Source organism: Typha angustifolia, chromosome 8 (assembly GCF_048772165.1).
Source record: "Typha angustifolia cultivar Huaian chromosome 8, ASM4877216v1, whole genome shotgun sequence".
Taxonomy (NCBI): Eukaryota; Viridiplantae; Streptophyta; class Magnoliopsida; order Poales; family Typhaceae; genus Typha; species Typha angustifolia.
The window spans coordinates 11,549,266-11,566,774 of record NC_133246.1 but is presented as its reverse complement, the minus strand read 5'-3'; the positions used below and the strand labels follow the sequence as shown (position 1 = coordinate 11,566,774).

At 32.0% G+C, this 17,509-nt stretch overlaps 1 protein-coding gene across 1 annotated transcript; it reads right to left on the bottom strand.

Moving 5' to 3' along the window:
- Window positions 1–2,862: 2,862 nt before the first annotated feature.
- LOC140766054 (uncharacterized protein At4g37920) lies at window positions 2,863–9,063 on the bottom strand. The gene is made up of 6 exons (XM_073105455.1): window positions 8,831–9,063; window positions 7,605–8,014; window positions 7,274–7,442; window positions 4,256–4,500; window positions 3,806–3,993; window positions 2,863–3,675 (listed from the first exon to the last, which is right to left on the bottom strand). The coding sequence occupies exons 1-6, from the start codon at window positions 9,000–9,002 to the stop codon at window positions 3,516–3,518; spliced, it is 1,344 nt and encodes a 447-aa protein (XP_072961556.1). The 5' UTR covers window positions 9,003–9,063; the 3' UTR covers window positions 2,863–3,515.
- Window positions 9,064–17,509: the final 8,446 nt, after the last annotated feature.

Here is a 17,509-nt window from a genome sequence, read left to right as displayed (position 1 = left end):
TGAGGGGAACATGTATTTTGAGGTAGGTGTTTCATCATCCTTATTGTATCCAACCTATCACGAATATATAGCGATTTTCTTAACCAAATATAAATATACATAATAGATTAGGAAACTATAACTGACACAAATCGATCAAATTTAATTTACGTGGGATAGAATAAGTGGATTAGTTAGTGGTTATCTCATATAGTATATGAGAATTACTAACCAAATATTATGTATGTGGGTTTCTCAAATCTTACTTGACATATACTCCACATCCGCCGATAAGTGCCAGATGGTTGAGCACAATGTTCTTCTTCCCTACAACCTTCACCAAGCCCTATCTCATTGAAGCACTGCCACCATCTGTCTCATTGCCATAGCTCCACTGCACTAGAGTCCTAGGTACCAGCACGCGTCGTGGTGGCCCATGTAGCAAGCTCAACCTAAGGAGAATAATTTCCTCCTATTGCCACATGACGTTCCATCACCATGGGGGCTAGTTGGAGGTCAAATACTAGTAGCCCACGACCTAACCCAGTCATCGTCGGTGCCCATGCAACCCGTGGTTATGCCCCTACGTCGAAACACAATTTTGGGCCTACAATAAGGGTTAGAACAAATAGGTGAGGAGGTGAAGTGCATACATATTGAGGAAGGTCGAATTTTTGCAAACTGGCTCGACCATCTCGTGTGAACCAATTAGGAACCTATGAGTGCGACATAGAGCTTGAAAATGACTTGGGGAACGACCTAGTGGGCCTACATCAGCTAGTTGAGCTAGGTCAGAAGTATGGTAGATTGTTACGATCTAACTACAAGGGTCAAGTCAATTAGATGGAGTTGAGTCGAGTTTACTTGGTTATTTTTGTTTATTGTTTTTATTTTTAAATTAAAGTGAATATTCTACTAATATAATCCCAATAAAACGAATTGGATTTAGCCTGCTATGACTCTACTCCTATAAATAGGGAGTGGTTATAGGTTAATTATCATCGTGGAATGAATACTAAATTTAGTTAATTATTTAACTTGTCTTTATCTTTAATTATAGCTATCTATTTTCCTAGGACTATATCTTAACCTTAAAATCTTACCAAGCTACCAAATCCTAATCCACACCTTTCATCATCCTTTTGGCTATAACTTCTTATTTCGATCTCTAAATTCACTCAAATGAGAGCCAAAAGAATTCTAACATATGAGGCTACCACTCATAAAATTTTATAGTTTTTCTACGAACACATCGTTTTAAATCTGATTCGTAACACAATATCATTCCATAATCATAATTAGTAATAACATTTTTCATAGTCGATAATAATCTTTTCGATGGAACATTCTTATTATGGGAAACATCCACATAAGTACCTGTCCAAAACTTATTTTCCTACTTTCCTGACATGGCATAGATAGTTTACTTATGATAAAAATCTATATATAATTTATTCTTGCTCATTTAATTAATTCAGGTATTTTACTAATGCATCAAAGGATGTACATGACTCTAAAGATAAGAATTTTTTTCGTTTTTATACATGATCTCCAAAATCCATAAATCATATAAACCTTTTCTATATACAAAGAAACATGACAATAAACTATCATACTAGAGTTGAATTTCTTTTCCTTTTTCTTTTGTATTAAGATATCTCATCGTAACAACAAGACGATTAGCCCATAAGATAATCAATTTTACTACATCTCTTTAATTTAATTTTAGTCTATTAAAAGATAACATATTTATCCTCATTTATATACAATCTGAAGTAATCTTATAAAGGTACGACTAAAGTTAACTCGTCTCATTATTAAAGTAAGAAAAAAAATACTTAATTAAGGGATGATGTATCCTCATATTAAGTACTCTTTACTATTACCTAACTAATATATATAATTGTGACAAAAAAGAACTCCAAACAAACAGATTAGTACCACTAACCATAGTGGAATGGCAAATATTTATTTAAAAATCTGATATATAACTTAAGTTTTATTATGATAACTTCAAATAATATATATTTTTTATTATGATCTTCTCTAGTGTCTACTAAATAAAGTCCTAGTTTGTGTTCTCCCACCAATACAAGATGATGAGTGGGGGGATATGAGGTACACTGTCTTCCTTTAATTCTTTATAAGAAACTGAAATACTGTCCATTTTTATAAACATAATAAACAATGAGGTTGATTGTTATACCAATTTATAGTGGAGTTTGAGTTAATTTTTATTATAGCTCTACAAAACAAAATAAACATATCTGAAATAACCAAGCAATATGCTCACAACTAAGTTTTCTTAAACAAAAGAAGATATAATATGTCACCTCATATATTTTAGGGTCCTTTATCCTAGGAAAAAAAGATAGCTTTTGTATTCTTTTTTATATTATCTAACTAAGAGATCCTATGGATCATCATAATCCCTTCTTTGGGCCAGGATTTAAGATTATATATAAGTTCATTATAGGGCTAATTAATTATTGATATCATGCTCACAAAACACATTACTCTCTTGGGTTTAACCCATTCTATTGCATGCTAACAATAATAACTACCCTTTTCATCAGTAAAACAGACTAGGCAGTATGTATGCAAAATAAGATCAAAAAGAGAAGAAAAAACCTATGAATTCTGTAATAAAACTAAAAGAGAGGATAAAGATAAATAGTACCACATGGACTCCACCCTATCTCCCATTCATTTTCCACCTTCAGATGATTTCACTGAGCATGATTTTGGACAAGAGAAATAATTTAATGTGAGTTTGTAAAGCCTCCATGAATCGTCCATGGGTATAACAGTACTCTTGTTTCATACATTGAGTAAGAATACCCAAGTGTTGTTCATCTCTCACAAACACATGACCAACCTTTCTAAACCTGCTTAATTTCAGCTACACTGTTTGTGATTGTAATGTCTAATCAATGGAAAAAAGAGTAAGATTACACTTCTTTTGCTTGTTCAAACGTCAATCAAAATTTTGACAAGCTAACTTCACGCTCAACTAACTCGATTGCACCTCCAAGATTACCAAAATAAAAGGCCTTCCATCTGTGGAATTGAAACTAGTAAATGTATGAAGAAAACATATACAGAACCAATTAACATGTGAACCCACAATTTTGACGTTTGAACAAGCAAAAAGAAAGTGTATGTGAATAACATGTTTCATAAATCTTTAAGAAAAAAAAAAGGGGGGATACAGAGAGAACCGTTCCTTTTTACATCATAAACAATACATTTTTCTGGTATGATGTAAATTTAAACTTACAAACAACATTCTAGACTGATAATGTGTTAGATAGGGGATCATATCTATAAGACGTCGGTAATGATCATCAAGTTGCAGCTTTGGTTTAGGCATAATTTGCAAGCGAACAAAGTAAATGAATCTCGTATTGGTTCTGAATGATTGATCAGATCTATGCTATACTAATGCAAAGAGAGTGAAACTCTTGGAGGAACTTGTTTCACACTGGTCCATTAAACTCCAATCCAAGTTGTATTAATGTATGATTTGTCGAACCTCAGAGAAAATTGTTCTGCACTAGTTTCTTTAACTCCTCTAGTCTCTGGATGACTTTCGGGTTCATTAAGTCCCTCGCTTCCCTTACGAGAGAACCTTCTCTACTAAAATGGTAAGCATCCACTATAGTCCTGATCCATGTGAAGAGTGCCTCCGGAGTTCTGCATATCAAGAGAACATCTTCAACATAAATTTAACTACTTATATCATTTTTCTTGGCACCCAAAAGCATTTTCGCAGAGCAAATAAATTTAACAAAGACTTGATAGGTGAAATTTAACAAAGACTTACGTGTACAGAAAATCAAGATCTTTCCCTTCTAGTTCATTCCCAGGAGTAAATGCATCATTTAGTGCACTGAGTTGCTGCTCAGGATCCTCAATGGTGATAAGATACTTGAGAATTCTGATTTCTTTTGGCATAAGCCTCTGAAGATTACCTACTCCAGTCTTGTACAAATGGTATAGTACATCCTTTACCTACAAAACGTTATAAAGGCAGATAACTTTAAATGCTTCCACCACCCTAATGAAGGACTTGCTAAAGCACAAAGTTCTCGTAAGAGTTCTCTCAAAGTCTCTACCTTACTTTCATAAGTAGAAATTGATGATGCAATGCAATACAAGCATGTTGTTACAAGTATGCATCTGCATGAAAACATATAGTAGTACTCTACTAATGTTGATTGTGCCTTCAATAAATGCCCATAATTATGACTTCTATGCTAGACCATTATCTTACCTCCTCTTTCATCATATTGGATTCTTTGGCAGCTGACCAGGCTTTGGTAAGCATCAACATTAAAGCAGAATCGAGTTCCTTCTTCTCAGCTAAATTGTCTATCTTTCTGCAAGCAGCATCTAAAGTTGGTGAATTGAGGATATCATTGAACTTCAACTCAGCAGCATTCAGAGCCTCAATGCTTTCTGATGCATTATCAAAAGCTTGTACAGCAGCTAGACAAGCATTTCCAAGCTTTGCCAAATCTAGAGGAACAGTGTTCAGATAGATAAGATTAAATCCATAAAATTGGCAAAGCTGTACAAATTTGTAACATTATAGGTTTGTCAATCCCTTTACGAATGAAATAAAGGAATCTAGAAGATGATGTTTATCTTCTAATTAGGCAGATAACTCAGATTTTACTATAATCAGAAAGTGATGTTCTTCTATAAATGAAAAGAAATTGATGCGAGTTTGTTACTTCCCTTTCTGGAGAAGGTACTGCTATTCTAGTCTTCAATCTGAATTAATTTTAAATACTTAATGTTGACAAACTAACAAAAGAAAGACAAGAAGTTGCCTTTAGATATTTATTTTGGAAACAAAAAGCAATCTTATACCAATGCTAACAGCAAACAATAAGAAAATATGAAGAGGGAGTTCCAAAAGGAGACGTAGTTTGGTGATCAAGAGTCAGCACACATAAGTGCACCAATATGTAGGAGAGACAAACACAATTCCCACTCCAGTTCAATTCTACCTTCCGAAGTATAAGATCTAAAACTTGAATGAAATTACTTCTTTATAGTGCATCACATGGTCTTCATTAGACACGTATAGATCCTGTTAAAGAATTGCCCTTTTCTTATCCTTTGCCACATAAAAGGTTAATACCAATTCATATCCCTCTATATTACACTCATTTAGTCAACTAGTTTGCTAGCCATCAACAATCTGAAGCATACATAATCATCTAAAGATGATGTGATGCGCACTCTAAACACTGAAAACACCAAAGAAGTAAGCTAACAGACAGAGCAACGAAAATAAGCATTTAAACTGAAAGATGATTTTCATATGCTTCATATGCTGCTTTAGAGGATGATACTGGTTAGATATTACTATATTCCCAAACAGTAAAAAGAAAAAAATGTAGTACTACAACATTCTATGAAGGATGGCACCCAAATAAACACATCGATCAACTTTGGAATAGAACCAAGACTGTCAATGTAGTAAGAGAACTCCTAGTAACAGGAAACACAACCTTGAAAGGTTTAGGAGCCAAGCAGCACAATTATGTAATGTACAAAGCTCACACATGGTATGAGATTTTATAATAACCTTATAAAACAACATTGGGTGTAGCAGAATTTTAATCAAACAGCAATAATACCTTTCATTTAATTAGATATACAAAAACTCTTAACACTCCATGATAATAATCAGTAAGAATATCAAAATGATAACATCATTATACATATATATATATGAGATTTTATAATAACCTTATAAAACACCATGGGGTGGAGCAGAATTTTGATCAAACAGCAATAATACCTTTCATCAAATTAATAATACAAAAAAAACTAACACCTCATGATGATAATCAGTAAGCAATCAATAATGATAACATCATTGTATATACTTACACACAAACTTTTGTTTTCAACGAATAATCAAGTAATTCTTAAGTGTATTTGTCCTAATTTGCTAAACTAGTCAATTTGTAAATGCCAGAACAGTAGAATTACTACCATGAAATGTATCTATTATTAGTTTTCTATTGCAATTTTTGCAAATAAACTTAAGAACAAACATGATTTAACTGCTTTCTCTAAATTTTGACATAACTTAGTTTCTATATCTTGTTGACTCAAGTGCTTGGGCACCTATCTGAATCTGAATTTGACTATCTTGCATGTGCCCATCTATGAAGCACGGATTTGGGATATAGATATGATACAATACGGATACGGAGATACAACAAATTCTCAAAAAACAGGATAAGATACATTTTAGATACAGCAATAAAAAATTATATAAAAATATTATATTCTAATCACATTCTATACATGTATATGTGCAAAAAGAAATTTATATTCTAGTGACAATCTATACATAATATTACATTCAATATTTCAATATATCTATTATCTACATAAGCATTGAATAGCCAAAATGAGAGTAATAGATATCAAAGACAATTAGACAAATAATACATCAACATAATAATAGATATCATTGCATCCATGTTGTCAGATACATTGTTTTAAAAAACTTCCGCTTTAACGCCCTAGTCTCCGCTTAGATCCCGCCTAAATGATCGCCTTAGCATCTCGTATCATATTTAGTATGATTGACTTTGAAACTCAAAGTTAGTACATGTTGCTGAATTAGCGGATTGAGTAGCTTACTGTAGTTCTAATCAAGAATGCATTAGTATATATTGGGAAGTAATTAATGATAGGTTAACGGAGATCAACCTAGCATGAAGTAATTAACTTAACTTCTTCTCTTATTATTATTTCTTTAATTTGTTTATTTTTTTACTGTCTTGAATTCTAGGTTCCCACCTAGGCACCCACCAAATGCCTAGGCGCTATATGATCTCTTGTCCACCCGTCTACCGCTTACAATCTTTTAAAACCTTGGTAAGGTAAATTCATTGTCTCAAAAAAAAAAAAAGTAATAAGAACATATTGTATCCGCATGTATAAACTTGTAATTAATAAGTAGGTAAGCAATAATATAACCATCAAAGTAGATATCATTCCATGAAATAGGATAACACAGAAACCTTACAATGACACCTCATATTGGGAAGTAATTAATGATAGGTTAAAGGAGATCAAAAATTAAATTTATGACCTTGATCTTCTATAAGTAATGTTGTCAAAGAAAATGAATTAATATATAGAGCACATAAAATACGAGAAATGATCAATAAAATACCAGCTACTTTTCAATAATACAACCATTTCATTTGATAATGCCACTTGATCAGAAGTTGTCAATGAGCAATCTTATTCTTACCATTTTGTTTGGCTGGATTGTCAAAGTAAGACTCAGCTAAAGTATGAAGATGCACAAAGAACTCCTTTGTGAAATCTTTACGACGCCTAGCAACAATAACATTAATTTCAGACGGAGACTCTTCTACTACTTTGAGAAGTTCATCATGTCTTTGCACATCGTCATCTATCTGAAAGTAGTATGGCAAAATTATTGATCACATAATTAATAAATCAAAATAGTGCTACCACTAAGATATATTTAAAAAAAAAAATGCTTGGCCCTTCCTCAATCAAATTGGACAACTAAACTAGGATTTCAAAGATTGAAAGGGAAAATCATGTACAAGTACCTCTTTCAGTTTTCTGCCAAGTCTGAGAAGCTTGTGTTTCATTCCTGGATCACTCTCAGCATCAGCTCTATCCTGACAACGCTTGTAAAAGTGTGGTCTGATACTGTCCCATTCCCTGCTGAATGCTAATAGTCTTCTCCAATCGGTTGTTGTAGGTTTGTCAACCATGAAAACTTCAATTAGTTTGTCACAAACTTTAACCATTTTAGTGTCATCTATGTATCTGTTGTCCATTTCGTCATCTTCTACACCCTGACTATCTTCTGATGAGCTTTCAGGCAGAGTAGCATTTCTAGAGTACAAAGAACTTGACGGTAAGTCTTCAACATGGTCACTAGGCACAGCTGTCAGATCACCAACTGCTGCAAGAGATGACCACCGAGACTGGGAAGAACCAATAACTAGATGACCTGACATTGGAGAATCATTCATCTCTACTGTATACTATTTTTTCTATAATAGTTAGATGTACAAAAATACAGTATTGGTGGGATAGATAAAAGCAAATTACACCTGTATATAAACCTAATCTAATAAAGAAGATATGAGGCGAGATTATAAATCTGATGTTGCTTTAATGTATAATATAGCACTTCCAAGCAATGACTGAAGTGTCATTGCGTGCTTCAACCTGGCATGAAGTGTGCTGGAAGTGATGCATAGTAGGGGAGAGAGAGGGCCAACTAGTGCAACATGATAATAGTGTACAATTTTCTCATTACCCCTTTTGTAATGAATAAGTGGGTGTTGTTCGCCCAAAGAACAATTAGGACTTCTCATAATTAACAATTCTAGATGAAACATAATCATGAGCACCATGTATTTTGAGGTTGCCTACAGTTAGTTTCTAGTCTAAGAACAACTATGATCTAACCCTAAGTAGTATCATGCCCAACTCAATCGAGGAAAACAAAGAATCATGATTTGAACTAGAGATAGAACAAATGAATACATAACAATCTAATGCGAGCGTATATACTCAATTGTTGTTCTACAACACATAAACGTCACAAAAACAAAAAAAAACAAAACAAAACTTTAGCATCAAAACCTCACGCATACTCCAAAATTAGCAGAAGTGAGTCTAATCTCTAATGCCAATTGACAACATAACAAAATAAGGGTTTCTGAGAATCTTTGGGGTACAATCCCAAAACAAGTTCGAATGAGGTGTCTGTGAATCAATCTCCAACAGTTATCGGATCTACAAAAGGAGCAGTATTTACCTCTAGGCTCGACGAAAGATGAAAGAGTTCCTCCTCCAGTGGTGGGAGGGAAATTTCTTCGAGAAATGCAACGAATCGAGGGGCTTCGAGAGTTACGGAAGTTGCGGATTGGAGGAGAACGGAATCGTAGGTGAATCGACGGTCGTAGATCGCAAGAAGACGCCATCGCCATGGTCGAGTAGGGTTTAACGGGCAGAGATTTCGGAGTTTGAGTAAGCGAGAAATAGAGACTATCTGGTGCTATGCTGGTTTAATTGAGTCGTTCATAGGTAACTCCCACAAACGTCACACGTGTCATCAATATGGCCAGGATATACGGTTAACGGAAAATTCTGTAAATAAATAAATAAATTATATATATTACGAGTTTTTGACCAATAGATCTGTCACCCGCCTTCGAGCCCCAGTTTAGCCAAATTTTAATTTATCCCCCAACACTTAAAACTAAGTAACGGTGCTTCATTAGCACCAATATTTTTTACTACAAATTAATTATAAGATGACCAAATTATTCCTACTATCTCCAGCATAGATTATATTTTTGTGAAAATACTTATTAATTATTAATCAGTAATAGTTAGAAATAGGAATAAATTATACTTTCTCCTATATTTTTTAAGACCTTTTAAAGTTTTTTTCGTAAATATTATTTGAAGTTAACTAATCATTAAAACTTTCTTATTCTAGTTTCAATACACTTCTCTTAGTTAATAGTATTTTTATTTTTTATATTAAATTATTGAGATTTGAGCTTATATTTAGAGTATATCTGTAAAAAAGTATTTTGAGGAGTATATATATATATATATATATATATATCAATTTTAGAAGGGTAATAAAGTAAATAAGGGATTGTTTTAATGGTATACATGCAAAAAAGAATTTAGATTAAATCGAGATCGAACCGGAATGACTCATCTCGCTCGAACTCCTCCGGAATCCGTGTCGGAAACGTCTTCCTCATCGGAGAAGGGAAAAACCTGATGTGTTTAAGAGTCGGAGATGCTACTCCGTTCAATCTCCGCTTTATTAAATACGGCTCTCTCTGCTTTCTTCTTTTCCTTCCACTTGTTCCAATTTCTTCTCCCTCTCTCTGCCATCGTCTAAGGTCGAGATCGATGTCGGAAGAGACCTCTTCTTCGATGCCCGACCTCGAAGACGACAACGCCGCCGTGGGCATAAGAAACCCGCAAGAGGCGGAGAACTCGGCGGCGGAGTCGAAGCCGGCGAACGCCGAAAAGGTTCCGAGGAGGATCTTCCTATTCGGCCGCCGGGTATACTCCGCCACCGAGCTCAGAGAACCGTCGTCGTCCAAGGTCAATGCCGTCGATAAGAGGCCGGCGCCGAGGAAGAGGATGAAGCAGCCACCAAGGCCAAAGCCTCGTCGACTCGTTCCTCCTCCTCGTTACGGCGACGGCCTGACGACGCTTCAGGGCCTCGGCATCGAGAACCCGACGTGGATTCTCGATAAATCCCTCTCGGAAAGCGATGTCTCCGTCGGGCAGAACCGTCTCCTTCTAACGGGTAAGAAAGTCAAGCAGACGTCGCTCCTGAATATGATGAGTCAGAGGGAGATAGAGCTGGTGAACGATAAGATGGAGGGCCTCCCGGTACTGGTTATTGATGAGTTCTATCGGGAATTCGAGATGATGTTCAAGTACCTCGATTGCAACGGCAGCTACCGCCTCATCGGCCAATGGGGCTCGTTCGTCAGAGAGAAAAACCTGAGGGCCGGTGACAATATTCAGATATGGGCCTTCCGGCGGCGTCGACGGATCAACAACGAGGAGGTTGATGAGCTCGGACTGGCTCTTCTAGATAGTCCAACTGTCAACGAGCAGCATTCAGCGGAGGCGTTGCTGCTGCTCAAACCTTAATTTGCCATTCATTCAAATTCTATCCTATCGGGTTCGGGTTCGGGTTCGGGTTCGGATCGTTGTTTAGCTTAATTCTCTACATCCGTTAATTATATCTACCTGCTTCACGAAGTCGTATAAGAAGAAGTCTAATATGAAGAATGTATAATCCTCTCTTAATCTGGAGGGCTTACCTTTTATTTATAATAAGTATTATTGTTACAAGAGATAATATCTAAGTATAATAGATAGAATCAAATATAAGTCTATCGTATGATGCTTGTTAGCTAGTTGTTATCCAGAGAATCTTTATCCATATCTTGCTATTTCATGTCAATAAGTTAGAAATTTAAATATCCAACCTTGATTTTGGCTTTTATCTCCCTAACCTAGAAGGTGATTCGCGGAACCCTTCCAAAATTTACAAGTTAGTAATATTTTTATTTTTTAAAAAATAGAAAAATTTATACATAATATTCTTCTTTTTATCATAATTATGGTTTACACTCTATATTTTTACTATTTACAAATCGAGCCTTATAAAATAAATATATGCAAAAAAAACACCATGAGAATCATTTGATTAAATAGAGATATTTTATTTTTGAAATAACTAAAATGTCATTATTTCTAAAATAAATAAAACGTGTTTAGTATGACTTGGTTGACAGCATTTCATATATATATATATATATATATATATATATATTTATATAGTTAACTTAACTTATAAGTTTAGTTAAGTCTAGCTAACAGATCTACGACATGATATTTTCTGCATATATTTGCTAAATTATAGGACTCAATTTGTAAATAATAAAAATTTAAGGCAATTTGCAGCAAAAAGCCTCTCAATATAAAATTGGCACCAATAGTCCCCTCATTATCGAATTGCAATTTAAGACTTTTTTACTAATTTAATCCTAACAAATAATAAAAAGACTGTCGTGTCCTAAAAGATTAATGAAATAAAATTTAAGATAAAAAGATCATCCTTAGGCTTTTTCTCTAAAAGAGATAGAGCGATAGTAGAAGAGTGCATATATTTTAGGATCTAACAATCATGTTAGTAAACATAGTAAAAAATTATGCATATCACTCATGTAAAATATTTTCAAAGAGTATACAAAACATAAATAGAAATTTTAGCCAAGGTAAATAGTAAAACTTAATCGTTAGTTTTTTACCAAGAAATTAAAAACTTCACGCATCACTTATGTAATTTATACGCATCGCATATGTAAAATATACAATCCAATTTTAAATAAGGTAGTTTGCATCAGGATTTCTCAAAAATGTCATGTCTACGCAATATGTACGTATCGCCTATACAATATGTACGCATCCTCCATACAAATTGTATGCTCCAATTTTAACTAAGGTACATATTGAGATTTTCTAAAACCGCCACACATCGCCTATGCAAAATATACGCTCTAATTTTAATCAAGATATGTATCGAGATTTTCTAAAAAATGTCAAGCATCACTTATGTAGATTATACACTTCAAGTTTAGGTTTCTAAAAAATCGTCACGCATCGTCTATAAAAATTATACGCTCTAATTTTAACCAAGATATAAATCGAGATTTTCAAAAAAAAAAAAAAAAACCACGCAACACTTATGTAATATGTTCGCATTGCTTATGCAAATTATATGCTTCAATTTTAACCAAAGTATGAATCGAGATTTCCAAAAAAACGTCACATATCGTTTATGTAATATATAAGCATCACTTATATAAATTATACACTTTAATTTTAACTAAGGTACACATTGATATTTCTAAAAATACATTACACATCACTTATGTAATATGTACGTATCACATATGCAAATTATACCCTCTAATTTTAACCAAAGTATGCATCGAGATTTTAAAAAAATAATATCACGCATTGCATATGTAATATGTACATATTACTTATGCAAATTGCACGCTCTAATTTTAACTAAGATATGCATCGAGATTTCTAAAAATATGTTATACATCGCTTATGTAATATATACGTATTGCCTATGCAAATTGTACGCTCTAATTTTAACCCATATATGCATTAAAATTTTCAAAAAAATATCACACATTGTCTTATCTCGTTGATGTCTAATGAAGAAGCCTAAGAATGATATTTTTATCTTAAAGTTTATTTCTAACATTTAGCATTTATATACAGCTATATATTTTATTACTTGAAAGATTATTTTTTTCTCTAGTTTACATAAGTGATGGACAAAAATTTTTCATCATTATAAATACGTAGATTGCCTAATTTGAAGGGTATATTTTGTATATGCAATGTGTATAATTTACATAAGTGATGTTTAAGACTTTTTCGCAATTATCAATACATGCCTTACCTAATTTTGAAACCCATATTTTGTATAAAAGATGCGCAGAATTTACATAAGTGATGCGTAAGACTTTTTCATTTATTTCAATCAAAGACACATTTACAAAATTAGAGTGGTGTAAAATATTGATAAAATGATATACACTTATCTTCTAGAAATTAAAAAATGAGCATATGTTTAACAAAATAATGCACTCATCTTCTACAAATTAAAAATAACTAACAGAAGCCAAAATATAATGCACTCATTTTTCAAAAATTTATACACTGAAATTGCACAAAATAGATTGCATAAATTTTTACCAGTTTCTTAAGAAACAAAAAATTGAAAAACAACACTATATCTTGTCCCAAATTAAAATGGTCAATATCTATTTAACAAAATAAATGCACTCATTTTTTAAACCTGAAAAAATTCTCAAAATAAAATACTAAAATTATCACTGACTATATTAAATCATAAATCATCACTAACATAATAATAAATTATAATAACACAACCCATCTGTAATAATAATAAATTATTATTGGAATTTGCATCAATTTTTAGAAAAATACTATAATCATTATTGACTATGTTACACCATAAAGTTATCAATAACATAAAACAATAAATCATAACAACATAACTTAATAGTAATAATAATAAATCATTACTGAGTGCACCATAAATATTATAGTTATATCATAAATATTACAATTACATTATAATTAAATGATATAGTTTTATAACTTCTCCCCCTTGTATGCATCAATAAGTTGGAATTTAAATGCCCAACATTGATACCTTTTGGCTTTTATCTCTCCAACCTTGTAATTTGCCAAACCCTTCCAAAGTTTACAAGTCGATAATATTTTTATTTAAGAAAAGAAAATTTTGCATATAGCATCCTTCTTTTTAACGTAATTTTGATTTACACATTATATTTTCACTATTTACAAAACAAGTCTTATAAAGTGAATATGTGTAGAAAACACCATGGGTTATATTTGGACTAATACCATGAGAATATTTCATTAAGTAGAGATAATTTATTCTTAAAATGACTAAAATACCCGTATTTCTAAAATAACTAAACACCCTTAGTATGACTTGGTTGAGGATATTTGCATAATTTTTTTGTATAGTTAACATAATCCAAAAGTTTAATTAAATTTAACTAATTGATCTACGATAGGGTATTTTCTATATATATTCGTAAAATTATAGGGCTAGGTTTATAAATAGTGAAAATGTAGAGTTTAAACCATAATTACGTTAAAAAGTAGGGTGTTATATGCAAATTTTCCAAAAAAAAATAATTGAAGCAAAAGAAAAAATTCCCTTTCTCTTTGATTTCATTTTTTTTTCTCCGCCATCGAATACGAATAGCTACTTGATCTTGGAAAAGCTTCCTGTCATCATTTTTTGGGTGTTATTTTTGTGACATTATGCTTGGGATTAGTAAAAACATTACTAATTTTTAATTGAAGCTCTTTTTAACATTGTGAATCTCGGTTTAAGTTGCAGAATTAAAGGAGACCCCTTCGAGATCTGTGAATTCCAAGTATTTAACTTATATTTGATGTGTAATGTTGCACATATATAATTGGTTATCAAGAAGATGTAATTCGATGTTGCAAAAATTCTCTCTTACACTAGAAATTTAGCATTTAGTCCAACTTTATTTTGGTACTAAATTCGTCTAATGCAATACCTACAACATTCTACTGTTAGACTTTATCTCTTTTAAATAGTCTAAGATAATCACAATTAATGAATATCTAATCCTATAATAATAAGATTAGATAAAAATCTAATTTAATAAATACTTTATCTCTGAATTTAGATTGAGATTAGGATAGGTTCCTAATATCTATTCTACAAGCTGAACACAACTTCCACACAAGTTCAGGATAGCAACGTCAATACATATTAATCTTATCTTTTTTTTTTATTAATCTGAGCATGATTCGTTGCGATTAATAGACAATTTATAAATATTATTTCAGTTTGTCAACTGATATTATAGCAAGGTTATTACTCTAGAGCAATGAAGAAGTAAAGATTAATTAATTTATTTGATCTAATAAATTGTGAATTTTTTGAGAGATTATACTTTTATTTATGTACTTTCAACTTAAATGCATCTAAACTAAAATATAACTGTTATATTTTTCGAGCATATTTGGTTAAATTAAGGTTTAAATTTGAAGATCTTCGTTAGGGATAAATTTGTATAATATTTAATAAGTTTTTCAATGCATCTAAAATTATACCTGATAAAATTATAATAAAATTATATCCAATCCATTGCGACTTTATCTCTCTAATTTAGTCAAATATGATAAAATAGATAACAAGGCCATTTTCTTCAATTTAGTATTATCTTAGAGAGCAAGAGAAAGAAAGAGGATCCATCTTGGAGTTTTGCTAGATAGAAGGTGGGTGACCATCTATTCTATCTCCAACTTCTCTCGTGTAACTTGTTTTGTAAATTTGGTAACTTTCTATTTATGAAGACTTAGCACTATTATGTTTATACCTTGGTTATTATCTCTTGAGGTAAAGATTATGATATATATATGCATTGTGATTATTTGGGTGTTTTATTGTGAGGTTATCTTCTCCGTTCTTATTTTGATTTGAGGTTGTACGATTTTGGCCGCGTAGGAAATATTGAGTTTTTACACTTGGAGAAAAGGAGGTTCTCGGATTAGAGGACAATGATTTCTCTTTTGTTACTTATTATTACAATTATCAAAACTGGACTGGGTTATTAGTTCAACTGGTTGAATTGTTGATTTTTAAAAATATTTGAATAATATATAGATAGATTTAAGTAATTCTAAAAATAAAAAAGATTTAGTGTAATTTTATGTATACCTCTAAAAAAATGTATGTTATTTATATAGATAAACCTCATAGTTATTTTCAAATTAAGTTATTTAATACAAATAGGCAAAAATATTATTAACTAAGAGAAATACTTGAAAATAAAAATAAAAATTATTTTATCTTTTTACATTTAACTTGTTCAAAATTTAATGGTAGACTACAAAAAGTACTCATACAAAAGATACAAATTTTAATAGGTATACGTGTAAAAATTGTGTAATTTGAGAGATATGTATATAAATATGAACTTTTGATAGACATATAAGTAATTTTAAAACACTTGATATTTTCAAAATTTATGACTAAAATACCATTAAAATATAATAGAATAATTAAATATTAAGGCTAATTATGTAACTTTGCAAAAATACTTGATCCGACCGATTCGCTAAAAACCAGCGGGGTTGCATGAGTCTGGTTCGACCACCCGATTTGGTCCGATTTTGATAACTATACTTATTATTAGATTATTTTTATTAAGTAATTTGATTATTGTATAAAAGATAGCATTTACTGATTGAGATATATAAGCTATCTGGAATATAGAATTAAAATAAATTTCATTTTCTGTATACAAGTATTGTGCTATTCTATTTAGTGCAGAAATTAAGTTTTTTTTTTTTTTTGGCTTACAAGTATCGTTTCTGTTGTGTTTAATATCAAAGAATGCTGAATAATATATACATATATATAATTTAAGTAATGTGTTCTTTATTTGATCCTATGCAAATTTTGATTGGCTGGTTGGCCGCCAAAGCGGCTTGATCATGAAAACTTGTATAGCTTTCAAATGTTATATGATTCTCTGTAATTTCTTTATATCATATGTGTGATCTGATGAGACCGGGTTAGATCGGATCACATCAAAGGGAGATTAGATTCAACGGATTGAGTCTAATTATCTTATTTAGTTATTTAGTTTAGTTAGAGTCTTAGCATGTTAGGGTTTTATTTAATTAGATAAATTCAACTATGCGCAGTTTTGGAAAAATATTCGCAGAATATTCTACACATATCTAAATAATATCAAACTAGTTGGATAAGATCGCCAACCTAGATCATGATATTCATGACTTCTCCAAATTCGGAATCTATCTACGACAAAACGAATGGTTAATCCGAGAAGATAAGGAAGACTAGTTTTAGTTGGTTTGTTAGGGTTTTAACTTAGTTGTTGATTTGTTAGGATTTGTTTGGAGTTGTTTAACTTAGTTGATGAGTCTTAGGGTGAGCCTCTATATATATGTTGAGGAAATCCTAATTAGAATTGTATGATGATGATGATCTTGTGATTGAAATTGACTTTAACCTTATCTCCTTCTCTTTTTGTCTCTAACCATTGGCGCCTTCTCCCGCCTCTCTTTTTCCACCGCCCAAGCCTTTGGTCGGCCACTTTCAGCCTCTAACCTCTCTCTTCCACATCAACTTTTACCCCTTTACACTACGAACTAAACCTAACATCCATCTAGCCATTGGAGGGCTATCAAGCTAGGATCTAAGCTTCAAAATCATTGTGGATCAGATTAGACCGATTCATAACATGATCATGAGAATATATAAAATAAATGTTGATTAAGCCCAAAGGTGGGTCGA

What these genes read in the sequence shown, in the direction of transcription:
- LOC140766054 (XM_073105455.1), bottom strand. Translation starts at nt 9,002, where the DNA reads ATGGCGATGGCGTCTTCTTGCGATCTACGACCGTCGATTCACCTACGA. An exon ending in ATCTTTCGTCGAGCCTAGAG is followed by an intron (nt 8,015 to 8,830) that starts GTAAATACTGCT and finishes CTCCAATGTCAG; the next exon opens with GTCATCTAGTTATTGGTTCT. An exon ending in CCAATATGATGAAAGAGGAG is followed by an intron (nt 3,994 to 4,255) that starts GTAAGATAATGG and finishes AACGTTTTGTAG; the next exon opens with GTAAAGGATGTACTATACCA.